The 15,484-nt window shown below is 36.9% G+C and overlaps 1 protein-coding gene across 1 annotated transcript in view; it reads right to left on the reverse strand.

Annotated features, from left to right (window-relative positions):
- Positions 1-1,738: 1,738 nt before the first annotated feature.
- Positions 1,739-15,484, reverse strand: part of DDX59 (DEAD-box helicase 59) — a 41,694-nt gene continuing 27,948 nt past the window's right edge. Inside the window, exons 4-7 of the mRNA XM_007941099.2 lie at positions 12,911-13,162; positions 7,779-7,931; positions 6,751-6,879; positions 1,739-1,999 (exon numbers count right to left, since the gene is read on the reverse strand). Coding sequence (XP_007939290.1) covers positions 1,739-1,999; positions 6,751-6,879; positions 7,779-7,931; positions 12,911-13,162 — 795 coding nt within the window. The remainder of the gene's footprint in view (positions 2,000-6,750; positions 6,880-7,778; positions 7,932-12,910; positions 13,163-15,484) is intronic.

Genomic DNA, 15,484 nt, shown 5'->3' on the forward strand with positions numbered 1-15,484 from the left:
ACTCCTCAGATGGGAGATGGGGCAATCTACTTCCCTAATGATACTGCCTTGGAAACCGAAGGAGGGGTCACTATGAGTGTTGTTTTTTTTTTTAATACTAGCAAAGTAACATTAACATAACTTGACACTATTTTGATAAGCAGCTCCTATTGAATATTTTTAAAAATGTGTTTACTAAGCTAAAGGAAACAATCAATAAAAAATATGTATTTCATATTTATCTTTTGAAAGTAGTTCTATTTTAGTTTCTATCATTTACTTTCATTATGACAACAATAATCCAAGGGTCTATGGGATACTGAACAAAAAAATACCATCTTAAGGCAGACTCCCTGCTGTGGAGGTTTCTGGTTCTGAAATCAGCTGTAAGAGATATTTACTGAAAATAAATTTATTGTTTTAATTGTGATTTGGGTGAAAGTTTACAGAGCAAATTCACTTTCCATACAGCAGCTCACATACACTGTCTCATAACATTGAGTATAATATCCCACAATGCAACAGCTCCCTTCCCACTTCCTCCCCATAGTTACCTCTTCCCTGTGTCCTTCCCTCCATTCACTCCTGCCCCGAGCTGTCTCCCTGTGCATACACAGCCCTGTTTTTCTTTCATGATTGTTCTCTGCAAGAATGTATCCACCTAATGTAAATGTTCAGCTCATATGACTTTTATTTGACTGGAAGCCACAAGAGTGGATTCAATTCCAGACCTGAAGGGCAGCTAGGGGCCATAGTCTCAGTGGTTCCATCAGACTCTATCAGACCAGCAAACCTGGTCCCTTTTTTTAAAAAACTTATTTTGTTCCACATTGTTCTCCCATTCTATCCAGGATCTCCTACATAGATCCCCCTCTGAGTGGTTGACAATGGTAGCTAGGCACCATCTAGTTCTTCTAGCCTAATAGTCATATAGGCTCAGGATCACATGGTGTACCAGTTGCTTGGACTAATTGTTTCCATGCATCTTTGGTTTTCTTCAATCTCCTTTGCTCTGGACGAGAAGAGACCCATCATTGCATCTAGATGGCTACTTGCAAGCTTTTAAGATCCCCAGCACTACTCCCCAAAGTAGGAGGTGGAACAATGTTTTGTATAGTATGTTATGCCAATTGAGCTTGATGTCCCCTGTGTCGACGGTCCCGAGCCCACAGGTTCAACTACTTGCTCCCTCTGGGTGGCTGGCTATGCCCAAGAAATGACTACAGCCCTGTCCTTGTCAGCTCTACTATACATCTGGGAATTCTTACAGAACATACCAATACACTTATAGAAACATTTTCTGCCAACCCTATACATGGTCTTGCACACTCCCCCCTGCCCAGACATACCTAATAGTTCAGTCTGTCCACCCATCTATCCACCCATACATTCATGTTTGCCTTCACTGACAGTGCAGTACTGTATGTGCAAAAGGGTTCATCTTTGTTGTCTGTACCTCCATGCACCTGTCTTCCTCTTCTTCAATGCCACTGTGTAAAAAAAGCCTTTTTCAAAAGGAGAAAAAAGTTTTATTTAGCAATTAATTTTCTGAATTGGTTTTCCATTAATGAGAATTAAGAATGGAAATAAATACAACTGTGCTGTAAAAGTTTTATATTGTTAAATTTTAAAAAATCATACCTCAAAGATTTTGAGTTCATGTACATGTCCCATTAACTCAAATATCACACAGTAATAATACACACAAATTTTACTAACAATATAAAACAAAAAAATCATTCCAAGTGGGAACAACAAATCATTTCTGAGAATTACTTTTATCATGTTTTCTAATAATGTCCATAAGATTAGCTCCTGTAACCAGATTGCTCTGCGTCTGAACTTTCTGCTGTTCCTTTCTCTTCTGGTCGTGAAGGTAAGGGGAATTCAGTAACTGTGGGGGAAGAATGGTTCCTGTGGGTTTTACCCTTTTTGCGATATCCCAGAAAAGTCTTTTTGAATTGTTATTGATGAAAGTAATCGCTGTTCCTCTTTGTCCTAATCTTCCCACTCTTCCAACCTGAAATGAAATGCAAAGGGTATTTTCAAAATATATTTAGAAAATCTTAATGCCTCTTGAAAGAAAAAGACTATTATTTAAAGAAGCTTTATGAAGACTAACATTTATTCTGATAGGATTTTTCAATCTGTGTTCCTATTTTTAATAAAATATAACAAAATAAAAAAGAAGTGATCACATATAGCAAAATTAAGTACTGTTTGTAAAACTTGTGTTTCAGTTACAGCAGTATGAGGTGTGTGTGCACACGAGGGATAGGGAGGAGGTCATAATACAACACTGTGGGTGAACTCAGGTCAAAAATTTTGAACATCCCTGCATTAAGCATAAAAGAACTATTTGCCTGAGAGCACCTTAAGAGACTTGGAAACTGAGGTTTAAATTATTTCAATTTGTATTAAGTGATTCCTCACTTTAACAGAATTAAATAGACAAATTTGTGATGGAGATCCATAATAAGAACAAAATAGGTATGTCTCCATGTATATATTAAAAATGTGAGAAATCCTTCAGAAGAGGGGGAAAATAGATAATCATAGCCAATTTCTGCTCCTTAGCTGAAACGTAGAATTTATTTGGAAATATTTAAACAAATGGATGATTCCTGTCAATATATCTCAAACTCATTGCCATCAAGTCGGATTCGCTCACAGCAACCCCTCCTTGGGTTTCCGAGGTGGTTATCACTATAGAAGTAGATTGTCCAGTCTTCCTTCCGAGGAATGGCTGGTGCATTTGAACCCCCAGCCTTCTGGTTAGTAGTCAAATGCCTTATGCACTACTCCACCAGAGCTCCTTGCCAATATATACAGTGTGTTAAAAATGCAAAAGGAATCTCTACAAAAGTTGACAGAAGTCATTTCTAGATAATGAGACTGTAGAGAAGTGTGCCAAGAGAATGCTATTTTTTATTTTGACCCTTTATTATTTTCCGATTTATTTAATCACATGACTAAATTGTTCTAATACAAATAAAAATGATAAAAAACTAACAAACTCACAGAATGGGAGAAAGTATTTACAAATCATATCTGAAATGGGACTTTTTTCTAGAACATATGAACAGTACTTACAACTAAAAAATAAAGACTAATAACTCAATTTAAAAACAGGCAATGAATTTTAAAGTCATTTTTTCCAAAGATATACACATGACCAACAGACTCAACATCATTAGCCATCAAGTAAATGTAAATAAAAATCATAATGAGACACCACTTCACACTCACTAGCATGACTCTATTTAAAAAGGCAGTAACAATACTGGTGAGGATATAAGAAACTGGAACCCTCATATATTACTGGTAGAAATGTATAATGGTTTAGCCAATGTGGAAAACAGTTTGGTGGCTCTCAAAAAGTTAAACATAGAATTGCCATGTGGCCCAGTAATTCCACTCCCAGGTAAGTACCCACAAGAAATAAAAATAGATGTTTATGAAAAACTTGTACATGAACAGCAGCATTGTTCACAGGAGCCAAAAAGTGGAAACAACATATATGCCGATTAACTGATGAATGAGTAGACAAAATGTGTATCCTTCACAATTAAATGTTATTCTGTAATAAAAGGGAATGATGTTCTGATACATACTACAACATGGAAGAACCTCCAAAACATTATGCTAAATGAAAGAAGTCATAAAAGACCACATATTTTATGATTTAATTTCTAGGAAATCTCCAGAATACGGAAATCTCCAGAGCCAAAAGGAGATTAGTGGTTGCCTAGGGCTAGGGGCTTGGAAAGGTCAGGGAGTGACTGCTAATGGGTACAGGGTTTATCTTGAGGTGACAAAAATGTTCTAAAATTAAGGGGGTCACCGCACATCTCTGAATAATCTGAAAACCACAGAACTGTACACCTTAAATGGATGGATTGTACTGTACATCAACACTGGTAGATCTATTGAGATATATTTTATACTGAGTGTAGTAGTTAAATTTGTATGTCAACTTGGCTGTGCCTGGTTGAGTGGCTGGGCAGCTGGTGGTAGTTATCTCCATGATGAGACTGGCAATCAACTCCATGGTGGGATCTACCACAAGCAGCTGAGTAGTTACCTTTGGGTATGTGGTCTTAAGCAGCAGCCTTGGGGACAGTCTCTAGCTTATGGGACACTTGGGGCCTGCATGTAGCTGTGTTGCTGTTCAGCAGCCTGCCGTGCTCTGCCGACCTTAAGACTTACAATGACTTGAGTTAATGGCCTGGCATATGGTTTGGTAACATCGGGACTGTGCCATTTTATTTGTCAACCTTGGGCTTGTTAGCCTCAGCAGCCAGTAGCTGTCAGAGTGAAGAGATGCCTCCAGCTTCAGTTGGCTGGAAGCAAGAGGCAGAGCTGAAACCCAAGGTCAAGGGGCTTTTACCCAGGCCCTAGTGCCTGGCACTTTGAACTCAGACTTCTAGCCTCCCAAACTATAAGACAATAAACTCTTATTTGTTAAGACCATCCCACTTGTGGTATATTTCCTGTCAGAGCAGTACTAGGTAACCAGAACACTAAGATATTTTTTACTGAGACATAAAGATATTAAAAACAAACAACTGCAAGTTTCTGAACTCTAAAAGACAGCTGATGTTAATACAAGTATCAAATTATTTCCTCAGGAGCTCTCCACACCCTCAATTAAAGAACAGATACATGGGAATATCTATTATAATTTTAAAGATGCATGTTCTTTGACCCTGTAGTTCTATGGACTGGTGCAAGGAGCACAAAGAGATACATTGATGTTCACTGCAGCATTATTTAACTGCAAAAACTGGAGCACAATAGGAGATGGTTAAATAAGTTACAGGACTTCCATCTAACATATCACCATGCAGCTGTTAACACAGAACAAACCAAGTAAAATACACAAAAACCTTAAAATAGGCTCAGAACAATGCCTGGCTACACAGTAAACACTCAATACATGTTACTGTTGTTAGTTGCCATAGAATCTATTCTGACTCAGGGCAACCCCATATGTACAGATTACACCTGTTGCATAGGGTTTCAAGGCTGTGACTTTTCAGAAGCAGATCACTAGGCCTGTCTTCCAAGGTGCCTGTGAGTGGGTTCGAGCAGCTAACCTTTCAGCTGGTAGTCAAGTTCTTAATCATTTGCTCCACTCAGGGACTCCTCAATACATGTTAACATTTATTAAATAGTAGCTATTGATACTGCCTTGGAAACCCAAGGAGGGGTTTCTATGAGTCAGGCCGACTCTATGGCAAACAACAACAATTATGTAAATAAGGGAGATCTGGTGGTGCAGTGCCTGAAGCATCTGATTGCTAACCCAAAGGTTGAGGGTCAAATCCACCAGGCACTACGTGGAAGGCAGATGGGGCAATCTACTTCTCTAAAGATTTTACCACCTTAGAAACCCAATGTGGGTCATTATGAGTCAGAATCACCTCAATGGCAGTGAGTTTGGTTTGGTTTAGGATTATTACATATAATGATAAAAATGCCTAATACATATTTAACAAAGAAAGCAAGGTGTAGAACAGTTGATATGATATAGTTCCATTTACATAAAACTATATGCATATATGTGCATTTATATTTTCTGCACAGTTATCAATCAGGTAACCACTCAAGGGTAGGACTGACTAAGGGGATGAAAAGAAGAACAACTTACTTTTCATTTGATATATTTTGCTATATGAATGATTGTCATTGTGTGTGCATTTCAATCATTGAAACAAACACCCAGATACAGAACTAGTTAAGCATAGGAATCTGGGGCCATTCTAAGTCGAGGTAGGAAACTCTACATACTTCAACAATTCCTGAGGCTTTCACGGTATTATAGCAGGAGACATTGTGAATAATTATGAGTAACAGAGCTGACTTTGCAATGTCAAGAAAAAGTTAAGTAATTATTGCATAAGAAGAAGAAAAGCTTCTTAAATATTTTATTATTTTAGAAGGATTTCCATCTAAAATTGTTAAAATAAAATCTGGAAAGGAAATACACTTGAGTTATTTGAACCAACTCTTGTGTAATATTCAGTTTCTTGATGTGCAGGTAAATGAAGTGTTACCAAAAATATGGGGGCGGGGGAGTACTGCTGTATTATTAAGACTAAGCACAAATAAGCAACAATGCATTAAAGGCACTAAAAGCACTTCAGTGGGTGATTCAAGTACATGTGGCATTCAAAGGTGATTCTAAGAACATCAGAGAAAGGCTTTACTTGAAGAGTTTGTAAGTGATGCCAGAGAAGGAAAACAGCAGTCAGTGAGATAACACAGCGGTAAGAGAAGGCTCTATTTCTGCTAGAAAGAAGAGCTATTGTTACCTTTGGCAACAGAGGAAGGGAACAAAACTTTAAAAGGTGAAAGACTAGAATAAATAAGGATAGGAAGAGGAGATGAAGACAAGATTCCTTAAAAAACAAATACTTTGGAGGATCAGTTTTATTTTGGCCAGATATATCAACTTAAAACAATCTTTTTAAACAAAGTTGTTATATTTGTTTTTTTTTTCCTGGTTCTAAAAGCCATTAAGATGCTCACTCATGAAAATAAGAAAAATAAAAATAAACCAAAAATTCACTATTTTTTTAACATTAACTCTTTTGGTTACTTACTTCCAGCCATTTTTCTGTACATTTCAAGCATACATAAAGTTTTCAAAAACAAAATTTAGTTTATATAAAGGTTTATGCCCTTTTTACTTAACGTTATGCTGACAATGCCTTACCCAAAAAAACCACATCAACAATATGATGGGAACATATAAAACCTCTTTACCTGGTGTACATACTCATCCATACTTGAAGGCATATCAAAGTTGACAACCAGCTTGACACTGATCAAGTCCAGGCCTCGTCCCAGGACTCCTGTGCTCACTACAACTTCATAGTCTCCTTCGAGCAATCCCTTTCCCAAAAAGCAACAAATTTTATTACTGCAAAATTTATTTCATATAGTTTTATTTAGTTCAGCTATCTTTTCTCTGTTTAATGCTTATTTCAATAATGTTGTTGCAGTATCTTCTCAATAAGTAGGTCTTTGTACATTTGAAAAGTGTATGTATCTTAAGTTCCTCTCACTATTACCAAGTGCCATTGAGTCGATTTTGACTAACGGCAATACCATGTGTTTCAGGGTAGAACAGCCAGTCCTTTCTTCTGAGATGCCTCTACCAAAAAAAAAAAAAACAAACAAAAAACAACTCACTGCCATTGAGTCAATTCAACTCACAGCGACCTTTCCTTAGGTCTCCGAGGCGGTATCACTACGGAAGTAGATTGTCCAGTCTTCCTTCCGAGGAGTGGCTAGGGCGTTTGAACCTCCATCCTTCTGGTTAGCAGTCAAATGCCTCAGGCACTATGCTACCAGAGCTCCAAGGTGCCTTCAGTTGGGTTCAAATCACCAAACTCTTGGTTAGCAGTCAAGTGCTTAACTGTATGCACCACCCAGGGACTCCCACGTTCCCTCGAATCCCTATTAAATTAATCCTATTAATTTACTCAGGCAAACCTTTTCCAAAGGTAAACTACTGCTCTGCCCCAGTCCAAACTGATGTGATTTCAGAAATGGTAGATTCTGGATTAGTAACCTATTTAGTACACACTCCTTAGAGAATAAAATTGATTGATCCCAAGACACAGAAGCCTGAGCAAGAGGAAAAATTAACAGTCACTGTTTAGCTGTAGTTCTTAGAGTTATTAAAACAAGGTCTGCTTTAAAGACCAGCTGGTAATATGGTGTCTCTTGAAAATGGAGCAAAAAAGGTTTACAGGGAAGAGGAGAATATAGAATGTTCAGTGTCCAACCTTCAGTATGCTTTGCCTTTCTACTTGCGACTTCTCCGAATGTATAGATATACTTTTTAGGCCTGTGATTTTCTGAACTGCCTCACTCAACAGATCTGCTCCTAGTTTGCAGTCCACAAACACTAACACTGGAGGCTTAAAGAGTTTCTTATCCTGAAAAATCAAAAACATATATTTAAGATTATTCATACAACATAATTTACAATGGAAAATTGTTCTGAAAGCATTTGGTACAAGCTGCTTATCAACAGGTTTATAAATATTGTTAAGGGGAAAAAGTGTATTTTGTTAAAATGAACATATTTTTTAAAATATTAAAAAACAGAAGCCAAACAGGCTATTTCCTTTCACATTTCTTCTATATTTCATTAATATTACAAAATAATTTATGAATTTTAAATGTAATTGATATAATACTGTTCACAAGTAAATAAAAACCACGTTTAATTTAAATATATATTAAACTGGATCAATAAGCAACATTATGATAAATGGAGAAAAGACTGAAGTTATCAAGGATTTCATTGTACTTCGATCCACAATCAGTACCCATAAGAGGTAGCTGTTAAGAAATCAAACAATGACATATTGCACTGGACAAATCTGCTGCAAAAGATCTCTTTAAAGTGTTAAAGAGCAAAGATGTCACTTTGAAGACTAAGGTGTGCCTGACACAAGCCATGGTCTTTTCAATAGCCTCATTTGCTATGGGAAAAACTTGTTGTTGTTAGGTGCCGTCAAGTTGTCTCAGACTCATAGCGACCCTATGCACAGCAGAATGAAATACCACCTGGTCCTGAGCCAGCTCCATGATTCTTGCTACACTTGAGCAGATTGCCGCTGCCAACTTGTCAATCCATCTCATTGAGGGCCCTCCCCTCTTTCATCGACCCTCCACCTTACCAAGCATGACATCCTTCTGCAGGGAGTGGTTCCTTCTGACAACATGACCAAAGTAGGTGAGATGAAGTCTGGCCATTCTTGCCTCCAAGGAGCATTCTGGCTGCACTTCCTCCAGGACAGACCTGTTAGTTCTTTTAGCAGGCCATGGTACTTTCAGCATTCTTCACCAACACCAAGCTCAAAAGCATCAATTCTTCTTCACTCTTCCTTATTCAATGTCCAGCTATCACATGCATATGAGGCAACTGAAAATACCATGGCTTGTGTCAGGTGCACCTTAGTCCTCAAGGAGACATCTTTCTCTTCAGCACTTGAAAGAGGTCCTTTGCAGCTTATTTTGCCCACTGCTATACGTCTGATGTCCTGACTGCTGCTTCCATTGGTGTCAACTGTAGAAGCTAGTAATGTGAAGTCTTTGACAATTTCAATCTTTTCTCCATTTATCGTAATGTTGCTTATTGATCCAGTTTAATATATATATTTAAATTAAATATGGTTTTTATTTACTTGTGAACAGTATTATATCAATTACATTTAAAACTCATAAATTATTTTTGTAATATTAGTGAAACATGGAAGAAATGTGAACTATAAGGATCAATTGCAAGGATTTTTGTTTTCTTTATATTGAGATGTAATCCATACTGCAGACTGTATTCTTGAATCTTCATCAGTAAATACTTCAAGTCATTCTCACTTTCAGCAAGCAAAGTTGTGTCGTCAGTGTATTGTAGGTTGTTAATGATTCTTCCTCCAATCCTAATGCCATGTTCTTCTTCATACAGTCCAGCTTCTCAGATAATATGCTCAGCATAAAGACTGAATAAATATGGTGAAAGGATACAACCCTGACACACTCCCTTCTTGATTTTTAAACCATGTAGTGTTCCCTTTTTCTGTTTTGAACGACAGCCTCCTGGTCTATGCACAGGTTCCTTATGAGTACAATTAAGTGTTCTGGAATTCCCATTCTTTTCAGTATTATCCACAATTTGTTAAGATCCACACAATCAAATGCTTTTGCATAGTCAATAAAACACAGGTAAATATCTGTCTGGTATTCTTTGCGTTGAGTCAAGTTCCATCTGTCATCAGTATCCCTCATTCCACATCCTCTTCTGAATCCAGCTTGCATTTCTGGAAGTTCTCTGTCAATATACTGCTGCAACTGTTTTTTAATTTCTTCAGTAAGATTTTACTTGTATGCGACATTAATGATATTGTTCGATAATTTCCACATTCTGTGGGATCACCTTTCTTTGGAATAGGTACAAATAAATACAGATCTCTTCCAGTCAGTTGGCCAGGTAGCTGTCTTCGCATAACCAAGTGAGTGCCTCCAGCAAGGGATCTGTTTGTTGAAACATCTCTGGGTATTCCTTCAATTCCTGGAGCCTTGTTCTTCACCAATTCTTTCAGTACAGCTTCAACTTCTTCTTTCAATACCATTGGTTCTTGAACATATGCCACTTCCTGAAATGGATGAAGATCAACCAGTTCTTTCTGGTACAGTGACTCTGTATGTTCTTTCCATCTTCTTTTGATGTTTTCTGCATCACTGAATATTTTGCCCATAGAATCTTTCAATATTGCAACTTGAGGCTTAATTTTTTTCCTCAGTTCTTTCAGCTTGAGAAATGCTGAGCGTGTTCTTCCCTTTTGGTTTTCTAACTCCAGGTCTTTGCATATTTCATTACAGTAATTGGCTTTGTCTGCTCTCGAGCTGCTCTTTGAAATCTTCTGTTCAGCTCTGTTATCTTGTTATTTCTTCCATTTGCTTTAGCTACTCTTCGCTCAAGGAAAAGTTTCAGAGTCTCTTCTGACATCCATTTTAGTCTTTTCTTTCTCATATTTTTAATGACTTCTTGTTTTCTTCATGGATGATGCTCTTAATGGCATCGCACAAGTCTTTTGGTTTTCAGTCACTGGTGTTCAATGCATCAAATCTATTCTTTAGATGGTCTCTAAATTCAGGAGGGATATATTTAAGGTCATTGTTTGGCGCTCATGGACTTGTTTTAATTGTCTTCAACTTCAAGTTGAACTTGCATATGAGCAGTTGATGGTCTGTTCCACAATCAGCTCCTGGCCTGGTTTTGGCTGAAGATATTGAGCTTTTCCACTGCCTCTTGCCACAGATGTAGTCAGTTTGATTCCTGTGTGTTCCATCTGGTCAAGTCCATGTGTATAGCCGCCATTTGTGTTGTTGATGAAAGATATTTGCAATGACTAAGTCATTGATCTTGCAAAATTCTATCATGCTATCTTCAGTGTTATTTCTGTCACCAAGGCCAAATTTTCCAACTACTGGTGATTCTTCTTCATTTTCAACTTTTGCATTCCAATCACCAGTGATAAGCAACACATCTTGATTGCATGTTTGGTCAAATTTGGATTGCAGAAGTTGATAAAACTCTTCAATTTCCTCATCTTCGGCTTTGGTGGTTGATGTGTAAATTTGAATAATAGTAGTATTAACGGGTCTTCTTTGTAGGCATATGGATATTAGCCTATCACTGACAGCATTGTACTTCAGGACAGATCTTGAAACATCCTTTGTGATGATGAATGCCAAACCATTTCTCTTCAATTTGTCATTCCTGGCATAGTAGGTCATATGGTTGTCTGATTCAACCAGCTGTGAAAAACTGGACAATGAATAAGGAAGACCAAAGAGGAACTGATGCATATGAATCGTGGTATTGGCAAACCATATTGAAAATACCATGGACTACCAATAGAACAAACCAATCTATCTTGGAAGAAGCAGAGCCGGAAGGCTCCTTAGAAGTGCTAATGGCCAGTCTTCGTCTCTCATACTTTGTTCATGTTGTCAGAAGGGACTACTCACTGGAGAAGGATATCATGCTGGTAAAGTAGGCGATCAGCAAAAAGGGGGAAGACTCTCAACAAGATGGACTCACACAGTGGCTGCAGTGATGGACTTGGGCATAGCAATGATTGTGAGGATGGTGCAAGATTAGGCAATGTTTTATTCTGTTGTACACAGGGCTGCTATGAGTCGGAACAGACTCAATGGCACCTAACAACAATAACAACAACAGTATATATCAGATTAATTATATACATACTGCCACTTAGCAAATATCTGTTTAAACTGAGTTACAAATCCCAATCCAGATCCCATCAACATTCTTTAAGGACATGGAAAAACCAATCACTAACTATATGGAAAGAGACCTCGGATAATCAAAGTACTATTGAAGAAGAACAAAGTAGGAGGTGTCACACTCAGGGATCTTAAAATCTACTGCACAGCCACCATAGTCAAAACTGCCTGGTATTGGTACAATGACAGATGTACAGAACAATGGAATAGAATTGAGAACCCAGAAACAGATCCATTGACCTATGGTTAGCTATCTTTGACAAAGGGCCAAAACCCATTAAATGGGGAAGAGACTGTCTGTTTAACAAATGGTGCTGGGAAAACTGGATATCCATTTGCAGAAAAATGAAACAAGATCTGTACCTCACACCATACACAAAAACTAACTCCAGATAGATCAATGACTTAAATGTGAAACCTAAAACTATAAAGTTCCTCAAGGAAAAAATAGGGGCAAATTTAGGAGTCCAAATATATGGCAAACAGACTATTAAGCATAATGCACAAACAGCAGAAGATAAACTAGATGAATGGGACCTTCTAAAAATTAAATTTGTATGTGCTTCCAAAGACTTCTCCACAAGAGTCAAAAGAGAACCTATAGACTGGGGAAAAAATATTTGGCAACGACACATCTGACAAGGGACTTACCTCTAAAATTTATAGAAAACTCCAACACCTCAACAACAAAAAGAAAAATAACCCAATTAAGTGAGTTACAGTTAAAAATTCTATTTCTCAAGAACAGAATAGCCAAGAAAGATCTCGAGTTTCCCCCCCACACACACACTTAAAATATAAAAACTACTAGAAATTGTTGAAAGAAAAAAAATAGTTCTTTAGGGATAATTTTTATATATAAATGTCTTTCTGTAATATGGAAATTAAAATACAACCTTGCATTCAAACAGCATTTTACATTTGTTTTCATACATACACAGACACACAAATTCATTTGACCCTCATAGAATTCTGAGCTAGGTAAAGCAACTTATTATTAAATACCTCCACCAAAAGCTGCATCTGAAAATCATTCTCTTAAGAGTTGTTAAAAATATAAACATAATCCACAAACCTAGGGTAACTGCCTACTACTCACATTTAAGATTTCAAATAATTTTTTCTTTTTAGATGGTTCTTCTATCCATAAAATAATCTGGCGTACGTTGGAACAAGGCAGGTTCTTTTCTCCAGTGGTAATTCTCACAGGATTGTGCAGAAGCTGGCTGGCTAGTTGTTCCATGCTAGTTGGAATTGTGGCTGAAACCAAAATCGTCTGACAATCATTAGGAACGTTTTCCAAAATGTCAAGCACCTGTTGTTGAAAGCCCATCTTTAACAAGGTATCAGCCTAAAATAAAACCATTTTAAAGTTAGTACCGCTTGACATTAAAACCCAGAGCTACCCTAGGAAAGACTGATATAACATAAAAAATTGAAAACCTTTACATAGAAAAATATACCATAATACCAAAAGACAAAAGACCATTGTGGGAGATATATATATTTAGGTATACGTATGTATGTATATCTGTGTGTGTATATACATATTTATAAACATATATATATATATAATTATACATTGTGTAACTACATACGGTCACAATGATTGATTATACAAAGATTTTTTATTCCATACCAAAAAACTCATTGCCCTTGAGTCGATTCTGACTCAGAGTGACCCTTCAAGACAGAGTAGAACTGCTCCATAGGGTTTCTAAGACTGCAATCTTTACAGAAGTAGACTGCCACATCTTTCTCTCACAGAGTGGCTGGCTTGTAGGTGCAAACTGCTGACCTGCTGACCTCCAAGTTAGCAGCCAAGTGCTTTAACCACTGTTACACCAGGGCTTCCTTATTTTTATAATAGCATTAATAGTAGCAAAAATCCATACACATCCTAATTATTCATCAAAGGGGATTTGGTAAATAAATTATGGTATACATATTGTAACACTATGGTAATATTAAAAAAAAAAGAAGCCCCTTTATTAAATGATATAGAATGATTATTAAGAGGAAAAAGGAAGGTACAGAACACTATGCACACAGTACATGATCTGTTCAAAGGTTCTGTGTGTACACACCCAGGAAACAACTACTAACAATGGGAAGAAGGACTGAAGCCTGCAGTGAGCAATTGCACCTTTCATTTTATAGCTTTTTGCAGAGCTATGTATTTTTTTAAATATATTAATATGTACTATATAATAAAACAGTATTTAAAATGAAAACATTTAATGTTGGGAGGTTTCTACTTCTATATATACTTCTGTATTGTTTGTTTTTTAAAAAACAAAGAGTACGTATTCCTAAAAAAAAAATTTCTTGTTAAGTTAGTACTGCTTTAAAACAATAAAAATTAAAGCTATCTTGATTTTAAAATACATTTGGGGTTTCTATCATTTGGGAACAATAAAGTATTTAATGACTTCAGACTATTAAGTCTGCACTGTCAAAGTCTGAACAAGCATTTTAATAATATTCACTCTATGACATTAATACATAACAATCATGACTCACTGGGTTTGAATCCTGGCTTCCTTATCTTTTTTTTTTTTTTTCCCTTGTGACCTTGAGCAAGTTAATTAATGACTTTAATGGGAATAACAGTACAGATATTCCTCAATTTACAATGGAGTTCCCTTCTGAGAAGTCTGTCGAACTGATGTAAGTCTAATATTACTATTTTTTTTAAGTTTTCAGTATTATTGACTTTTATTATGAATATCTTTATAAATCCAATCTTCTTTTGTCTTTTGGGGTTGGAAACACTGCATATAAACTTACAGATATGAGACACTTCATAAGGTAGGTATGAGGATTAATGAGGTAAAGTACAAATAAATAAATATATGCATACACATATTTCAAAAAGTATAACATCTCAGCCAATGTTTCAATTAATTATGAGTCCTAGAAAATACACACACACACGAGTCTTCCAAATTTTCCCCACCCTTTGCTTAATAATGCCACCAAGCATCTCAGTGAATGGCCTTCTCATGGCCATTAGAAATAAACTCCTTCAACTCCCCTTCTCACCCAAGCTTCCTGAAAGTCTAGACTTTCTGTCTCCACTCCTCCACTTTCTCATCCTCTGTGCTCTGTTCAAGCCACTAGTCTTCATGTTTCTTAACTACTCTCCTTCAGGTAGTTAGTGCCTGCTCAGCTGTCAAATTCAACAGCTAGCTATTAGGCTTCATTTTATCTTTTTTAAAAAATTCTTCTCAAAGATAGAGTTTTTATTTTTTCTGATAGTAGTAATAAGCTCACTATATTTTATATATACGTGTGTGTGTGTGTGTGTATATGTATATTTATATGGGAGTTCTGGTGGCGTAGTACCTAAGGCATTTGACTGCTAACCAGAGGCTGGTCATTCAAATCCAGTAAACACTCCTCAAAAGGAGGGCTGGACAATCTAATCTACTTACATAGTGATATCACCTCGGAAACCCAAGGAGGGGTTGCTGAGTCGGATGCGACTTGATGGCAGTGAGTGATAGATATATATGTTGTTGTTGTTATGTGCTGTCGAGTCAGCCCCAACTCACAGCGACCCCTCCTTGGGTTTCCAAGGCAGTATCACTATATATATATATATAGCACATATAGGAGCTCTGGTAGCATAGTGGCTAAAAGCACTTGACTGCTACCCAGAAGGCTGGCG

Source organism: Orycteropus afer, unplaced genomic scaffold, assembly GCF_000298275.1.
Source record: "Orycteropus afer afer isolate SDZICR_OR568_19922 unplaced genomic scaffold, OryAfe1.0 scaffold00075, whole genome shotgun sequence".
In the NCBI taxonomy this organism is placed as follows: domain Eukaryota; kingdom Metazoa; phylum Chordata; class Mammalia; order Tubulidentata; family Orycteropodidae; genus Orycteropus; species Orycteropus afer.